A 15,985-nucleotide genomic window follows, 5' to 3' on the forward strand; every position below is an offset into this window, starting at 1 on the left:
AGCATTTGGGTTTGTTTATATGTTTGGAAGTGAATAACAGCAACAGAAATCTGGAATTTATAATTTTCCAAGTATGTTCTTAATTTATATTAACCTCACAATAACCGTGTATGGTAGGAGTCATCCCCATTGTATGACAAAGGATGATAACATCAGCAAGGTTAAGTGACTTTCCCAAGCTCACATATCTAGTAAGCATAGAACCAGGGTGCAAATCTACATAATTGGTATTAGCCAATATATTTCTGTTTGTTCCAAAGATAAGAATTCATCTGCATTTTTATCAAGTCGCCTAATAATTCAAAGGTGTGGGTGTGGACAATTTCTAGACATGGAACACTGGGCAACAGTGGACTCCATGCCCTGAGAGGGAAAGCAAAATGTTCACAAATGAGGCCTGGAGATGGAATATTCATTTCATCTACCTGTAGGAGTTGGTGAAAAGCAAGCCAATTTTGGTTAAGTGTATTGACATTGTATCATCTTATGTCATTTTTCAAGTGAAAGTTCTGCAGCTTTTTTTTTTTTTTTTTTTTTTTAATAAGCAAGAGATTCCTCCAAGGGGCTTTGCCAACAGTTTTCCCTAAGGTGTTTTGCAGAGCATCAGATAGCAACCTAAATATAATAAATGTGCATCTCTCTGTTAACAGGACCATTGCCAACTATTTGGTGTGGAGGATGGTTTATTCCAGAATTCCAAACCTTAGCAGGCGCTTTCAGTATAGGTGGCTGGAATTCTCAAGGGTAAGTTTTAAAAAGATTGCAATGTTACATCACTTGATAACTTTACATGCAGGAATGGTTTATATATTAGTTAATCCAATAAAAATCATCTTCAGGAATTGGACAGAGGGAGTTTTGCAGGCCAAGCTCTACTTTTTTTGTTTCTTTCTTTATTTTTATTGAGGTACATAGAGAGTTAGAGTAAGGTGCAGTTATGGCCCTTTGCTATGACCTCAATATATATAGTTGATGAGGCTATGTAAAGATATTTAGGGCAATACTTGGGACATCACATTGTTTTCACACTCCATCTTTCGTCAATTTATTCCCATTTTTCCCCATGTTTTTTTTTTTTCTTTTAACTACTTTTATTGATTTTTTGAGAGAGAGGAAAGGAGAAGGAGAAAGAAAAACATCGATGTGAGAGTGAAACGTTGATCGATTGCCTCCTGCACATTCCCCACCAGGAACCTAGCCTGCAACCCAGGCATGTACCCTGACTGGGAATGGAACTGGCAGACTTGGTGCAAGGGATTATGCCCAACCAACTGACCCATACCAGCCAAGGGCCCCCAGTGTTTTTAACTGGTTCTCTCTAATTATAGTTTTAATATTTCTTAGTGATGTATTTGTAACTATTTTTCATTTTAGTATTCTGAATATTTAAAATGTGCATGGCATATGTATTAGATAGTAAAGTTTCATCCTTAATTTAGACATAGAGTTTCATCTTTAATTTCATCTTGATCTTCAATCTTAGAATCTCTCTTAACTCTGCTAGGCCAAAGAAGCCTAAATCTAGACTCCTGGGAGATCTCATTCAACTGTCTGAAACACTTTTCTTCTCTGCCACTCTTATTCTCATTGGTGTTAACGCTTGTCTTTGTTTTAGAGGTTATTTTTTTAATCCTCACCCTAGGATATTTTTCTGTTGATTTTTAGTAAGCGTAAGAGAGAGGGAAAAACAGAGAGAAACATCAATGTGAGAGAAACACATTGATCAGTTGCCTCCTGCACGTACCCTGACCAGGACCCGGCCCGGTGCGGGGAGGGGGAGCCTGCAACCAAGGTACGTGCCCTTGACCGGAATCAAACCTGGGACCCTTCAGTCTGTAGGCCGCAGCTCTATCCATTGAGCAAACTGGCTAGGGATGTTTTGGAGGCTTTTGTCTGAATAATTCTCCCACTACTAGAGGACTTAAGAATTTTGTGGCTTTTTTAAAAAAGTAACATTTTAAGCCCTAGCTGGTTTGGCTCAGTGGATAGAGCGTCGGCCTGTGGACTGGGGGGGGTCCCAGGTTCGATTCCGGTCAAGGGAACATGTCTGAGTTGCGGGCTTGATCCCCAGTGGGGGGCTTGCAGGAGGCAGCTGATCAATGATTCTCGTTCATCGTTGATGTTTCTATCTCTCTCTCCCTCTCCCTCTCTGAAATCAATACAAATATATTTTAAAAAAGTAACATTTTAATAATTTAGTGACTTTAAAAAATATTTTTTCTCTGTATTTGAATGATGAATTTTATAAGCTGTGGTTTCATTTAACAAATGTTTTAGTTATTACAGAAACTGGTAAATACAGAAATTCTTAGTGGGTCATTACTCTTGAGGAGTAACACAGTTATTTTGAATATATTTTGGCCTTTCAAAGTCACTAGACTATTGAGCTTTATATAGAACAGCATAAAACAACTATATATATTGAGGTCATATCAAAGGATTAAACTACAAAACTAGTAGATTTCATATATATATGTATATATATTTAACTCCTATGGATCACATAAAAGATGGTACCCAGCTGTTCTCTACCCCCACTGTGAAGAGCGTCAGAGAGAGAGGTGTAAGAAGTAGAGTGTGAAAATTTTGAGGTTAGGTATGAGGGGATGTTTCTTGAGTGTAAAGTGCTAAATATAATATTGAATTGCCAAAGAAAGTTGTAGAGTCGTTCTCTCTAGAGCTTTTAAAAATAGATGCATTCCTTACTTCTGAGAGGGGTTGTGTGACCAGAGAGTAGAGGAAGAATAGATGAACTTAAACGTTAATCCCATTTGCTTTGTGCCAACAACCTGGGTCTAACATTGTTCAAGGGACGCCTCCAGCCACCATTCTCAGGGCCTCCCTTCCTCACTGCCTGCCTTCACTTTACATTTTGAGTGCTCTGAACTCTCAACCTCCGAGTGCAATTAAATAATATTTATTTCTTTGCTTTCATCCCTAAGAGTAAACCTTTGAGCCTTGCAAATCCTGTTTTGGAACCTCCTTACTTGTTTGTAAATATTTTCTTATAATGATTTAATTGGGACAGATGGGAAAAACATTTACATCTGGATTTTCCTGGTTACCAGTGTGTTCTTTGCTATGACACAATGTAAATATGCTTCTTGCGCTGTTCATGGTGGGCCATGTTCTCCTGGTCTGCCTTGTGAGTTTCTGCCCAGAACAAGGAAACCCTCGCTGGGCAGGAACTTGGATCCCCTATTGATTCTAGACCTTTCTTGGTGGAGCTTAAGTTCTCAGTGGATATTAAATATTCCCTGGACATTTGGATAGCATCCCGCCACATCCCTGTAAACTGCAGAAAAGCTATGCTTCTAGATCCTTTGTTTAATGGGATAAATTGGAAGGGATGGACAGTTACATTATTCCCACTGTCAAAATGTTTTTATTTGGTTTTAATCCTCACTTGAGGATATTTTTTCCATTGATTTTTAGAGAGAGTGGAAGGGAGAGGAAAAGAGAAATATCGATGTGAGAGAAACATTGATTGGTTGCCTCCTGCACACCCTGACAAGGGCCCAGGCCGGGGAGGAGCCTGTAACCAAGGTACATGCCCTTGACTGGAATGGAACCCAGGACCTTTCAGTCTCCAGGCCGATGCTCTATCCACTGAGCCAAACTGGCTAGGGCTTTATTTCAATTTAAATATACCTGGGGACAAGCAGAATTTTTTCTTCATCTGATTTGATCTTTGGCTCTACTATCAGACACATGTATATGGGTGGGATGTGCACTGTTTCATAGACTGTTTTCTTCAGGTTGTTGATTTTTTTTTTCAGCCATAGGTTTCATCCAAGTGGAACTAAATCTGGATTGATTGTCTCCCACAGGTAATCCAGGGGACGACAACTTTGTTGCCTCAATGGGACAAATGTGTAAACTTTATCGAAAGTGCCCTCCCTTATGTTGTTGGAAAAATGTTTGTGGATGTGCACTTCCAGGAAGATAAGAAGGAGATGGTAAGTGCTGCTCCCCAACTCAAAGCCAATGGCAGCTAACCAGGTCTGACATGGATATGGCCAACAGGCTGCTATCAGTTTCATATTGACTAAAAACTCAAACACAGAACGTAATCATGAAAATGAAGAAAATTTAGTACTGAGAAAAGTATGAAATCAAGCCACATAGAGTCAGAATTTCCCCTGGAGAAATTAAATGTGTGAAGTCTATGCTTAGGAAAAAAAGGGCCTAGATAATTTTATGATTGGATATTTGAACTGTTGTAATTACAAAAGGTAGGGGTTTTTCCAGTCAGGACTCTCTGTTTTAGAGATGAGGAAGCCAGAGACCCAGAGATGGAGTGATTTGCAATATATTTAACAATTTTATTTAACAACTTTTAAGTGGCTTAAAAATAAGATGCAGGTTTTTTCTTCTCTCCTTATACTGTTTTCTCAAAAATAAAGGGGCGTGACACTTACCTCACAGAAAACACGTTGTGTCTATTTTTTTCATAAACTTAAAAAGAAACCCTTTATTTTGGAAATTTCTAAACATATGAAAGTGGAAAGAACTGTGTAATGAATTTCTAGGTACCTATGGTCCCTGGCTATTTGTAATTGATGCACTGGCATTAATGGCCCAGCCAAATACATTTAATAAGAGGTGAGGTTAAGTTTCATTCAGTCAGTCAAAAAAGATTTATTGAACACCTGTTATATGCCGAATATAGACACTGTTCTAGGCCATGGGATACATAAGAAAACAAAGCAGACCTCACTGAGTTGACATCCAAATGGAAGTGGGGTAGACAGTAGAAAACACAATGTATAAATTAACAGGTGTGTTAGAAGATGACAATAACTCTGGAAAAATGAGAAAGGAGCTAGGGTAAAGAGGAATCAGGCATGCCAGAAAGTGTGGGTGTATGGATTGTGTTGTAGGATTAAATAGGATGGTCAAGAAAAACCTCACTGGGAAGATGACATTAGTCACAGATGTGGAGGAGGCGAGAAATTAGGTATGGCAACTATCTGGGGGAACAGTGTTCTAGTCAGAAGGAACAGCAAAAGCCATAAGGCGGGGATGTGCCTGGAGAGATCTAGGAATAGCAGGGAGGTCCACAAGACTGGAGTGGGAGGAATGAAGGTGAGAGAAATAGACTCTGAGGTCAGAGCAGTAATAGGGATGGTGGCATTTTGTAAGGCCTGTAGCTCATTGTAAGAATGTTGGCTCTACCCTGAGTGAAGTGGAGATCGAAGGCAGGCTTTTAAGCAGAGGCCTGATGTCACCTGACTTATGTTGAGAGGATCACCCTGGCGGTTTTGTTCAGAAGAGACTATAGGGCAGTGATGGCGAACTGGTGACACGCGAACTCATTTTTTTGGTTGATTTTTCTTTGTTAAATGGCATTTAAATATATAAAATAAATATCAAAAATATAAGTCTTTGTTTTACTATGGTTGCAAAGATCAAAAAATTTCTATATGTGACACGGCACCAGAGTTAAGTTAGGGTTTTTCAAAATGCTGACACGCCGAGCTCAAAAGGTTCGCCATCACTGCTCTAGGGCATCAAGGATAGAAGCAGGGAGGAGGGAGGAGACTGCTGGAGGCACTAGGCCAGAGATGAAAGTGGCTTGAACTAGGTGGTAGCAGTAGCAGTGTGAGAAGGGGGTGGATTCTGAATATATTCAGAAGTGTAGAGTTGATTGCTGACAGATCGGATGAGGGATCTGCGAGTAAGAGCTTTGAGTCTGATTAAGTGGAAGTATGGAGTTGTTAATTGATAAGGGGAATACTGTGGGAAGGCCAGGTTTGGAAGAGGAGATCAGGAGTTTAGTTTTGGCTCTGTCAAATTTGAGATTTATTAGACTTCCAAGTGAAGATGTCAAGGAGGCAGGAGGGTATGTAAATTTTGAGTTTCAGACAGTATTTGAAGGTTGGTGGGGAGAGGAGAAGGTGTGAAATAGTTGTCTCGGGGAGTGGGAGAATGAGATAACTGAGGAAATGCAGTATGGCTGCCTGGAGGCAGTAAAGGTCGAGGTGAGTTTGAAGTTCATACATTTAAAGAGATTCCTTACCTTGGCAGTGTGTTCTTGTTCATCTGTTTCAGCTGCATTGGAGGAAGCTATGTATTGTTTTAATTTTTTTTTTTTTTTTTTACTGATTTCAGAGAGGATGGGAGAGGGAGAGAAAGATAGAAACATCAATGATGAGAGAGAATCACTGATTGGCTGCCTTCTGCATGCCCCATACTGGGGATGGAGCCCGCAACCTGGGCATGTGCTCTTGACTGGAATTTAACCTGGGACCCTTCAGTCCTCAAGCCGACGCTCTATCCACTGAACCAAACAGGCTAGAGCTGTGAAGAAATATTTATTACAAATGGCATGAAGCAAAATATCTAGGCATGATTAACTAATGTAAGGGAGGAAAAAATGATTTTCCCCCTATCCTTTTAGGTTCTTGGCTAAGATCCCCCATAATCAAAGACCAGTTAATAGGAGAAAAATAAACAGAAGTTTAGTAACATGTATACCTCCTGTATACTAGTACATGGGAGAGACCCAGAAATAGTAAGTCCCGGAAATAGGCCAAAGCACCACCATAAATACTATCCCCAGCTAAAGACAAAAGATGTTGGAGTGGGAGGGGCAGTTATGGGAGGTGACCAGGAAAAGCACAGTAAAGGAAGGTAAGGTTGTTGTGCCTTCTCTAGTGATAAGGGTTTCTGGAGACTTAGTCATCCTTTTCTTCATGGTACACAGAGGCAGACACCCTTATAATGGAGGTTTTTGTTGCAAACGTTAATTTCTCTCACAAAAAGGTAACTTCTCTATTTTTAGAGCTTCTCTTGTGTCTGGGGCCTCTCAAAACTAATCAGCCCCAAATAATTACTCTGACAAAGAGGCATATTTTGGGGTGGTATATTTTGCTCCCCTTCACTAATAACAATACATTATAGTCAACCATATACAAATATATGAGCAGCTTGCATGCAGGTTGAATTTAAAGGCAAACAGCAGCTTGAATTTAGAGGCAAAGAGAAAAGAAAGTCTGTTATGCTATTTCACATGGTTGGTATTATGGGCTGCTACATGATAATACCAACTGGTTGGTATTATGTGTTGATATGTAATGCATAACTATGTATTATGTGTTGAAGTTCGTTTGGAATGCCATAAATCTAAATACGTTTACCTGGATTTTTGATGTCTTTTGATACTTTGGAGAATTAAGCCATGTTTGAGATTTTATATTTGAACATACAAGTCCTCTTCTTGCAAATAATTCCACTGAAGAATTAATGTCTTATTTCAAAATACTCAATATTCCCATTGTGTGCTTTCTTTCACTCCTTGGTTGGAGTAAATGGGTTGAAATTTATCAGATAATCACAGTGGTAACATAACCTCTTGGAAGGATATAAAAACAATTAAGGGACAATGTTTTTTTTTATATAGTGGGACTTTTTTGGCAGTAGAAGAATTTTAAGTAATATGAAAGGTATGTGGATTAATTTGTTTTTCTCAGTTTTGGTGTGAAAGTTCCATTTTCATGTGTTAGAGTGTGACATTCTAAAACAAAGTAGATTTTGGCATTCCTACCCCCCCCCCTTATTTTGATGTACATGGCCATGGAGGTAGTGTGATAGTTAACATAGATACTCATCTATTATGCATAAATTTATTTGCATCCCTTACGCCGAAGCTGTTTGCCTCAGGGAAAACTTAAATTGGAAACTTACATGAGAAATATCTGGCTTTTTATACCCTGCTACAGGGCTCCCATCCAAGAACTACCTGGAAGTACTGATTTATTTACATGAAAAATATTTTTTATTATTAGCTACAGCCCAAAGGAAAACAGAAAGATCCCCAATGGGACAAATTCCAGAGATTCTAACTTAGAAGGAAGGCTGCCTTTGTTTTATTTACAAAAGTCTGTTGTTAAGCAAATGAACACAGTCAGAAGGTTAAACTTCAGGTACTTCTCGAACTCTGATTTCTACAGGAATCACCGGAGGATCTCATTGCATTTAACAAGGATCTTTTTAACTTGGGTCTGGGGTAAGACCCAAGAATTTGCATCACAAGCTCCCAAGTGATGCTGATGTTGCAATTCTAGGGATCATACTTGGAGTAGCAAGGCTTTCACATCATTCATTTGCAGTTAACCACGAAAAAACCCTGTCCTGGTGATTCATGTGAGCAGGGCAGGCTGTTGAGTTGGACAGCAGTACTTCATTTATGAAAGTCCATTTCATTAATACAAGGAACCTCTTCAGTTTTCAGATCATTGAAACTTTTCCCTGGTTCAAATTGGTTTAAATGGACTGTCCCAAATCCTGTGTTAGGGCCTCCAGGCCCCCACACCCCCACATATCTAGTTTTCCTTGGAAAACTGGTACCTAGGTTTCTCCAAGGGACTTACTGCTTCTCAGTATTTCTGTTTCTATAGCCTCTTAATGACAGGGTTGCTTCTGGTTGGCACCATTTATCATAGAGTTTGGGAGAGAGCATTTCAACAAGTAATTAATGTAAAAGTTATTAGTGTTATAGTTTATATACTTCATTTCATACTAAGTCTTTGAAACCCCATATGTATTTTATACTTGTAGCACATCTCAGTTTGGATTAGCCACATATCAATTGCCATGCATGGCTGTTATATTGGACATGTGGTTACCATATTGAACAGTGACCATCTAATGAATTGAAGAGGGATCTCGTGAGTTCAGTGTAGCAGAGCTCAGTCCCTGGGTGAGGAGGTGCTAGTAGCCAGGCCTGGGAAGGTGAGGTCCTTGGTTCCTGACCTGCCAGGTTTTATGGAGGACTCTAACATCAGCAGGGAAGGACTCAAACAATACCAGGATTCATGGCCTGGGAATAGGAGTGGGAGCCAAGCTGCTACTTGATGAGGATGTTTCAGGTTCTCTGGCATACCAGCTTAGAGGAGGAGAGGAATTCCAGACCCTACTCTGATGTAAGCATCTTGGAGGCTTGGTTCTTGTTGGATCAGGGACTGGGTTGGGTGGAGTCTGCATGTTAAAAGATGTTTAGTGTCTGGGAGTGCAAAGGACTCAATCAAAAGCCAGAGGATCCAAGCTCAAATACCCACACAGTCAATTAGGAACATTAACTAACATACATGAGTAAAGCTGGCTGGGTATCAGCAAAAACCAGGGCAAGTCCAGTGATGAATGGTAATTGTCTCTGGGGCTCAGTGTCTGGGACACAATAGTGGTGGAGAGGCATGCATGTGCTACCTACGATCCAGCTCTGGCTGTCTTCAAGCAGATGCCCATCAAGGGTTGCAAGGATTCTGGAGTGTTTTTTTTGTTTTGTTTTGTTTTTTAGAAAAGTCAGAAATATGGATTTTTATGTGAAAACTCCCACATTTTATTTTATTTTGTTTAATTTTTTTATTGTTTTATTGCTTAAAGTATTACAAAGAGTATTACATATGTCTCCTTTTTTTCCCCCGCCCTTGACAATCCCTTGGCCTCCCCTACCCCCCAGTGTCTTATGTCCATTGGTTATGCTTATATGCATGCATACAAGTCCTTCGGTTGATCTCTTACCCCCCTCCCTCCTGCCCCCCAGCCCTCCCCGGCCTTCCCACTGCAGTTTGACAATCTGTTTGAGGCAGCTCTGCCTCTGTATCTATTATTGTTCATAAGTTTATAATGGTCTTTATTATCCATGAATGAGTGAGATCATGTGGTATTTATCTTTCTCTGACTGGCTTATTTCACTTAGCATAATGCTCTTCAATTCCATCCATGCTGTTGCAAATAGTAAGAATTCCTTCTTTTTTACAGCAGCATAGTATTCCATTGTGTAGATGTACCACAGTTTTCTAATCCATTCATCTGCTGATGGGCACCTAGGCTGTTTCCAAATCTTAGCTATGGTGAATTGTGCTGCTATGAACATATGGGTGTATATATCCTTTCTGATTGGTGTTTCTGGTTTCTTGGGATATATTCCTAGAAGTGGGATCACAGGGTCAAAAAAACTCCCACATTTAAATCTTGGTCAATACTTTGGAAGCCAAACTTAATATATCCTGGGGAATACAATGTTGTGCTTTTAAACACTAACATTCTCTCCCCAATCTTCAGAACTCCAAATCAGGACCTTGTATTTCAGAGAACTTCTTTAAGTTTTTGTTATTTAGTTGAAGATCATGCATAATTTTAAAACATAGCATATTAGCTGAATATTTAACACATTGTGTGGAAAGTTATACACAGGGTATGAAAGTGGGACTCCTTTAGTGAATCTACGATGCATTGTCACTGTAAATAGAGATGTTGCTCCAGTGCCACTGTGACACACCCTGTTCTGTATGTTCATGACCTCTACATGACTGGAGAGAGGATTAGGGAGGGGTATGTGTGTACATGGGGGGAAGAGGGATTTCTAAAGTTATTACTTGTAATTTTCCTCTTCCATTTTCTTTTTATTATTGAGAATTGATATCTGTAATATCTGAATAAATGCTCCCACATAGATATCCACATCCATGGAGGGCAGGTGAAGATTCCAGTGATGGCTGGGAAGGGATGGTCTCCAGGGGTCTAGTGTGACAGTGATGGTCAGGCTATAATGTTTTAAAAAATATGGCAGTGGCAGTAAAGTAGGTAACTTTGACTGAGGTTTAACTGAATGTCTGGCACTCTTCTAAGTGCTTTCCATATGTTAACTCATTCAATCCTCACAATGGACCTATAACTGCTATTACTGCCTCCATTTTCCAGATGAGAAAACGGAGGTTCAGAGAGTAAATTTCCTGAGAACATACAGCCTAAAAATGGTTTTTGTAGGTTTTAAGCCCAGATGATCTAGCTTTAAGCCAGTGCTCTATTCCCTTGCTTCTCTCTAAACAAAAAACTAGAATTTTCACCATTTTCATGACTGGCATGGAGAGACCTGTCATAATGAGGAGACTCAGCAGCTATTTTAATAATTAATTCACCTTTATCAGGATATTACTTATTCATATATTAATATATTATAAAAAGAAAAGACACATTTATCTATTTCTTAGTATTTTAGAGATAGGAAACAGTTGGAATAGATTTTGCTTCTAGTATTTCAATATTTTAAAGACAAATACAGTTGAAATTTTAATCAATTCAAGTCTAACCAGTGGACATTGCATTTTTATGTTCCATAATTTTCAGAAGAAACAATAAGAAATAAGTTGGATATCAGAAAATTCATCTAAGAGCAACTTTCTAGGTATGTTTTTTGGCTCAGTCCACACACTGAGTTCAATTTCCAGTATTTTCTACATATATCACTCTGAGGAGTGATCCTTGATATTTGGCATGGTGACCTAAGGCTCTGTAAGATTTTTCATCAAAAAGCCTTTTTAAAATGTTTACCATTCTTTAGTTACTAAGGCAAATGTGAAATTGTCCAAGAACAATTTTCTATTAAGTGTTGAAGCAAAAAACAACAACAAACAATCCACAGACAATCTTTCTGCTTTAACTGTCATTTCTAGAAAATTCAGTGAAATTGGAGCTCCCATTTAAACATTTTCACTGAAGCAAGTTATTAAACCATATCATTTTATTTCATGATAGTGTCCCAAACTACTTATCTTTATTCATATACTCAATTCAGCCAATAGGCATTTCTTCTTCTTCTTCTTCTTCTTCTTTTTTTTTTTTTTGCTGTTCCCTCAAATTCTCTGTCTTTTTGTTATAGGGTGAACCCTGTTAAAGAAAAAATATTCTGATACTTGTTAAAATGCTAAGGAAGACTTTATTCAGGACTATTGCAAAAGGTGTGAAGACTCTCACAGTAGGGGGGAGAGATTGGATTAAACAGCTGGGGATTTATGGCCAACCAGCATATTGAGGGGATCAATGGATGGAAAATTACTAAGAGGAGACATCAAGGATCAGGGGACTTTTGCTGAAGGCAGGCCAGAGTGCTCAGCTAGCCAGGGGGGCAGGTTTTGAGGAGTTTGACCAAATAGATATGTATGCTTCTCAGTTATAAAGGGTGGAGGATTCTCTCTAAACTGACTTAATCAGGATTCTTGCTAAAACTGGGCTGTGCAGGCCTGGCAAGGACAGGATGGAGGCCAAGGTCAAGACCTAATAAAGAAGAGGGCTTAGGTCTAGCTGGTTTGGCTCAATGGATAGAGCATCGGCCTGTGGACTGAAGGGTCCCAGGTTCAATTTCAGCCAAGGGCACATGCCCGGGTTGCAGGTTTGATCCCCAGTAGGGGGTGTGCAGCAGGCAGCCTATCAGTGATTCTCTCTCATCACTGATGTTTCTATCTCTCTCTTCTCCCTTCCTCTCTCTGAAATCAATTAAAAAATATTTTAAAAAAAGAAAAAGAAAAAAAGAAGAGGGATTAGAGCAGTGGTTCTCGACCTTCCTAATGCCGCAACCCTTTAATACAGTTCCTCATGTTGTGGTGACCCCCAACCATAAAATTATTTTCGTTGCTACTTCATAACTGTAATTTTGCTACTGTTATGAATCGTCATGTAAATATCTGATATGCAGGATGTATTTTCATTGTTACAAATTGAACATAATTAAAGCATAGTGATTAATCACAAAACAATATGTAATTATATATGTGTTTTCCGATGGTCTTAGGCGACCCCTGTGAAAAGGTCGTTCGACCCCCAAAGGGGTCGCTACCTAAGGGTTGGTGACCCACAGGTTGAGAACCGCTGGCTTAGAGGAATCTGGCTAAAGTTTAGTCAAGGAGAGAGTCTTTGTCAACCCTCAAATCAAAGCTAAAGTCACTGGTCTCTTATACATTAAAACATTCTGTATACAGAAGGTTAATCTAGTTATCGAGGAACAAACCTTTTATTACACTTCAGATACAGACTTTACTGAGTGAAGAATTAAAACTTTACTTACTGTGTAAAACAATTCACTAATTTCTCCTGTACTCTAGTAGCTTATTCTTCTTTTCTCTTATGGTAAAGACATTGTTCATGTCCTCAAGTAATGAAATAGATGACCTACAGTAGCTTCCAAGTTTCCGAGCTGCTCTGGTGAGCAATTCCTGTAGTAATTCTTATTCCAAGAACAGGTTTCTCCTCCCACCCCATACTGCTGCAGCTGGTGCCAAAGACTTAAGTACCCACATGGGTCCAATTGCAGTGGTGGAGTTTGAACTTGCAACCTCCATACACTAGGAGTCCACCTCATTAGTGAACCAAGATAATTGAATTGATGTCCTGTAATTAATATTCAAGTTCTCCCATTCCCCCACTCACTGTTTCTCTCAGTGGTTGAGGAAATGAGATGTAACTCTAACGTTGATGGCAGAAGTCACATGAAAGTCAGTGCCATTCATTATAGCAATGCTCTGATACGAGGGGTTCTTTGTTCCTTGCAGATGCTGGTACTCATGAGGGTTGGTCTCAGGATAGCCATTCTACACAAGTCATGCAAAGAAAGGATATCCTCTCTGGCACCAAGTGTGCCTGTTTCTGTGTGTCTAGTCAATGGTAACAGCCACAATGTCAAGATCAGTTTCTCTGAGATTTGAATTTTAAAGGTCTTTAAATATAGTTATATTGACATATAGAAATTGCATCCTATTTTCTGCAATGTTGCATTAGCATCTCATATCCCAGCTCTACTCTTATTAATTTGGGCAAGATAGTTAATCTCTTTGTACCTCTGTCTTCCTGTATAAATGGTACATGAGTTTCTGCTGCTAAAGTAATGCTGCATAATGATCAATCACAAAACCTCAGTGGGTTTTACCAATAAACAATTATTGCTGATACAGCTGGAGTCAGTTGGGTTCACAGGGGCAACTCTGCTTATTTTGGCAGGCTTCTCGAGTGTCTGGGGGTTGGCTGGTCTAGGTTGGCTTCAGCACAGGTGATCTGGATGACTCGGCTCTGCTTAGTGATAGCAGAGGTGCAAGTGAGCAAGTGAACGATTATAGCAATATACTGTAATGAAAGTTTTGTGAATATTCTCTCTCTCATCACCGATCTGATATCTAAGACAACTACTAAGTGACTAATGGGCGGGAAGCATACATAGTGTGGATCCGCTGGACAAAGGGATGATTCACAGCCTGGGTGGACAGCATAAGATTTCATCATGCTACTCAGAACAGCACACAAGTTAAAACATATGAATTGTTTATTTCTGGAATTTTCTTTTTAATATTTTTTAATTTTCTATTTAAGCAGAAAACTGTAAACTGTGAGGCCTCTTGAGCCCAAGCTCATAACTGGCATAGTATCATGTCTGCATTCTGTTGACTAAAGCAAGCCACAAGGCCAGTCCAGATTGACAGAGTAGGGAAATATACTGTGCATTTTTAGTGGAAGGAATTGCAAAGCGACACAGCCAAGGGTATGGATAAAGGAAGGGGTAGAGAATTTAAACCTTCATTGCAGTGAATCAGATAGGGATACAAAAGTACAGTAGTCTCCCCTTATTTGTGGGGGATAGGTTTCAGGACCCCAGTGGAGGCCTAAAACCATGGATAGTACCTAACCCTATATGTACTCTGGTTTTTCCTATCTAGTCATACCTTGGGAATATTTTGAGTTTAGTTCCAGACCACCACAGTAAAGTGAGTTGAAATATTTTTCCTGGTGGAGGGTCTTGTCTTCAATTAGTAAAAAGGGCAGTATCTGTGAAGAACAATAAAACAAAGCACAATAAAATGAGGTATGCCTGTGCATGCATGCCTATGGTAAAGTTTAATTTACAAATTAGTCACAGTAAGAGATTAACAATAACTAATAATAAAATAGAACGATTATAGCAATATACTATAATGAAAGTTTTGTGAATATTCTCTCTCTCATCACCGATCTGATATCTAAGACAACTACCAAGTGACTAACGGGTGGGAAGCATACATAGTGTGGATCCGCTGGACAAAGGGATGATTCGCATCCTGGGTGGGACAGCATAAGATTTCATCATGCTACTCAGAACAGCACACAAGCTAAAACGTATGAATTGTTTATTTCTGGAATTTTCTATTTAATATGTTTGGACTGTGGTTGACCACAGGTAACTGAAATCACAGAAAGGGAAACAGTGGATAAAGGGGGATTACTGCACCTACCTCATTGGTTTATGGTGAGGACCGAGTGAGATAATTTTCATAGAAGGCTTTGTACAATGCCTGGTGCATGGTAAATGCCCAGTGAATGTTAGCAACTGTTATTACTGTGTGTCGTGCCTAAGATTAATCATATGGAGATAATTCATATCATCAAAGTCCTGGCATAAACTGTGACAACTCTTCTGCACTGAGATCTCATCTCTTTCTAATTTCTCTTAGAAAGAGTGAAAGTGAAGAAAAGAAAAAGTGAGAGCGAGGAAAGTGCCTGGGGTTTTTGCTGTTCCTAGTCCTCCGTACATGCCCATGTAGTAGTTTTCAGTTGGGGTAAAGATCCTTTTAATGCTAGTGCCCTGGCCACATTTCAGAACCTGCTCTATCATTTAATGCTAAATCTGGCTCATAGGAGTGTCTCATGAAACTACTCAAGGAGTCAAATATAATTTCCATAACAGATCCAGGTTTCACAACTCTCTACTGACTAAATCTCATCACAAGAATGTAATCAGACCCCAAGTATGACAGTTCTTTTTAAGCAACCTTTGATAAAATGACACCCAACAAATAGTTCAGAAATCTCATTGGAATTCTCTTGAAATAAGTGTGGACACTACTCTTGCCTTTGTCTTGAGTATTCTTCTACAATGACAACACATTTGGTCCACTTTTCTTGTTTGTTGTCTACATCTCTGGCTAACATTGGACTCTGATGCCTTTGCCACATAGAGTCTTGTCAAGCATATCTGATCAGATCTGTGGACTGCGAAGACCCTGCACTGGAAATTCATTCACTGGAAGAAAGCATTTATGCCCTCCAACAGAGCTGAATTTTTGAAGTGACCAGGCAGAATTATTTTGCTCGGGGGAGTTTACCCACAGCCCAAGGCCTGATCATTATGAGACCGGTTGACTTCTAAACCTTATTCTGGTCTTTATTCCATTCCCATTTA

General features: G+C 39.4%; 1 protein-coding gene across 2 annotated transcripts in view; it reads left to right on the top strand.

Moving 5' to 3' along the window:
• PHEX (phosphate regulating endopeptidase X-linked) overlaps positions 1 to 15,985 on the top strand; it is a gene marked incomplete at both ends in the record, with an annotated part of 199,983 nt that overhangs the window by 61,712 nt on the left and 122,286 nt on the right. For both annotated transcript variants that reach the window (XM_081081267.1, XM_081081268.1), the window contains 2 exons: positions 651 to 744; positions 3,831 to 3,959. In XM_081081267.1, coding sequence (XP_080937393.1) covers positions 651 to 744; positions 3,831 to 3,959 — 223 coding nt within the window. The remainder of the gene's footprint in view (positions 1 to 650; positions 745 to 3,830; positions 3,960 to 15,985) is intronic.

Source organism: Myotis nattereri (assembly GCF_964212035.1).
Source record: "Myotis nattereri genome assembly, chromosome: X".
Classification (NCBI taxonomy): domain Eukaryota; kingdom Metazoa; phylum Chordata; class Mammalia; order Chiroptera; family Vespertilionidae; genus Myotis; species Myotis nattereri.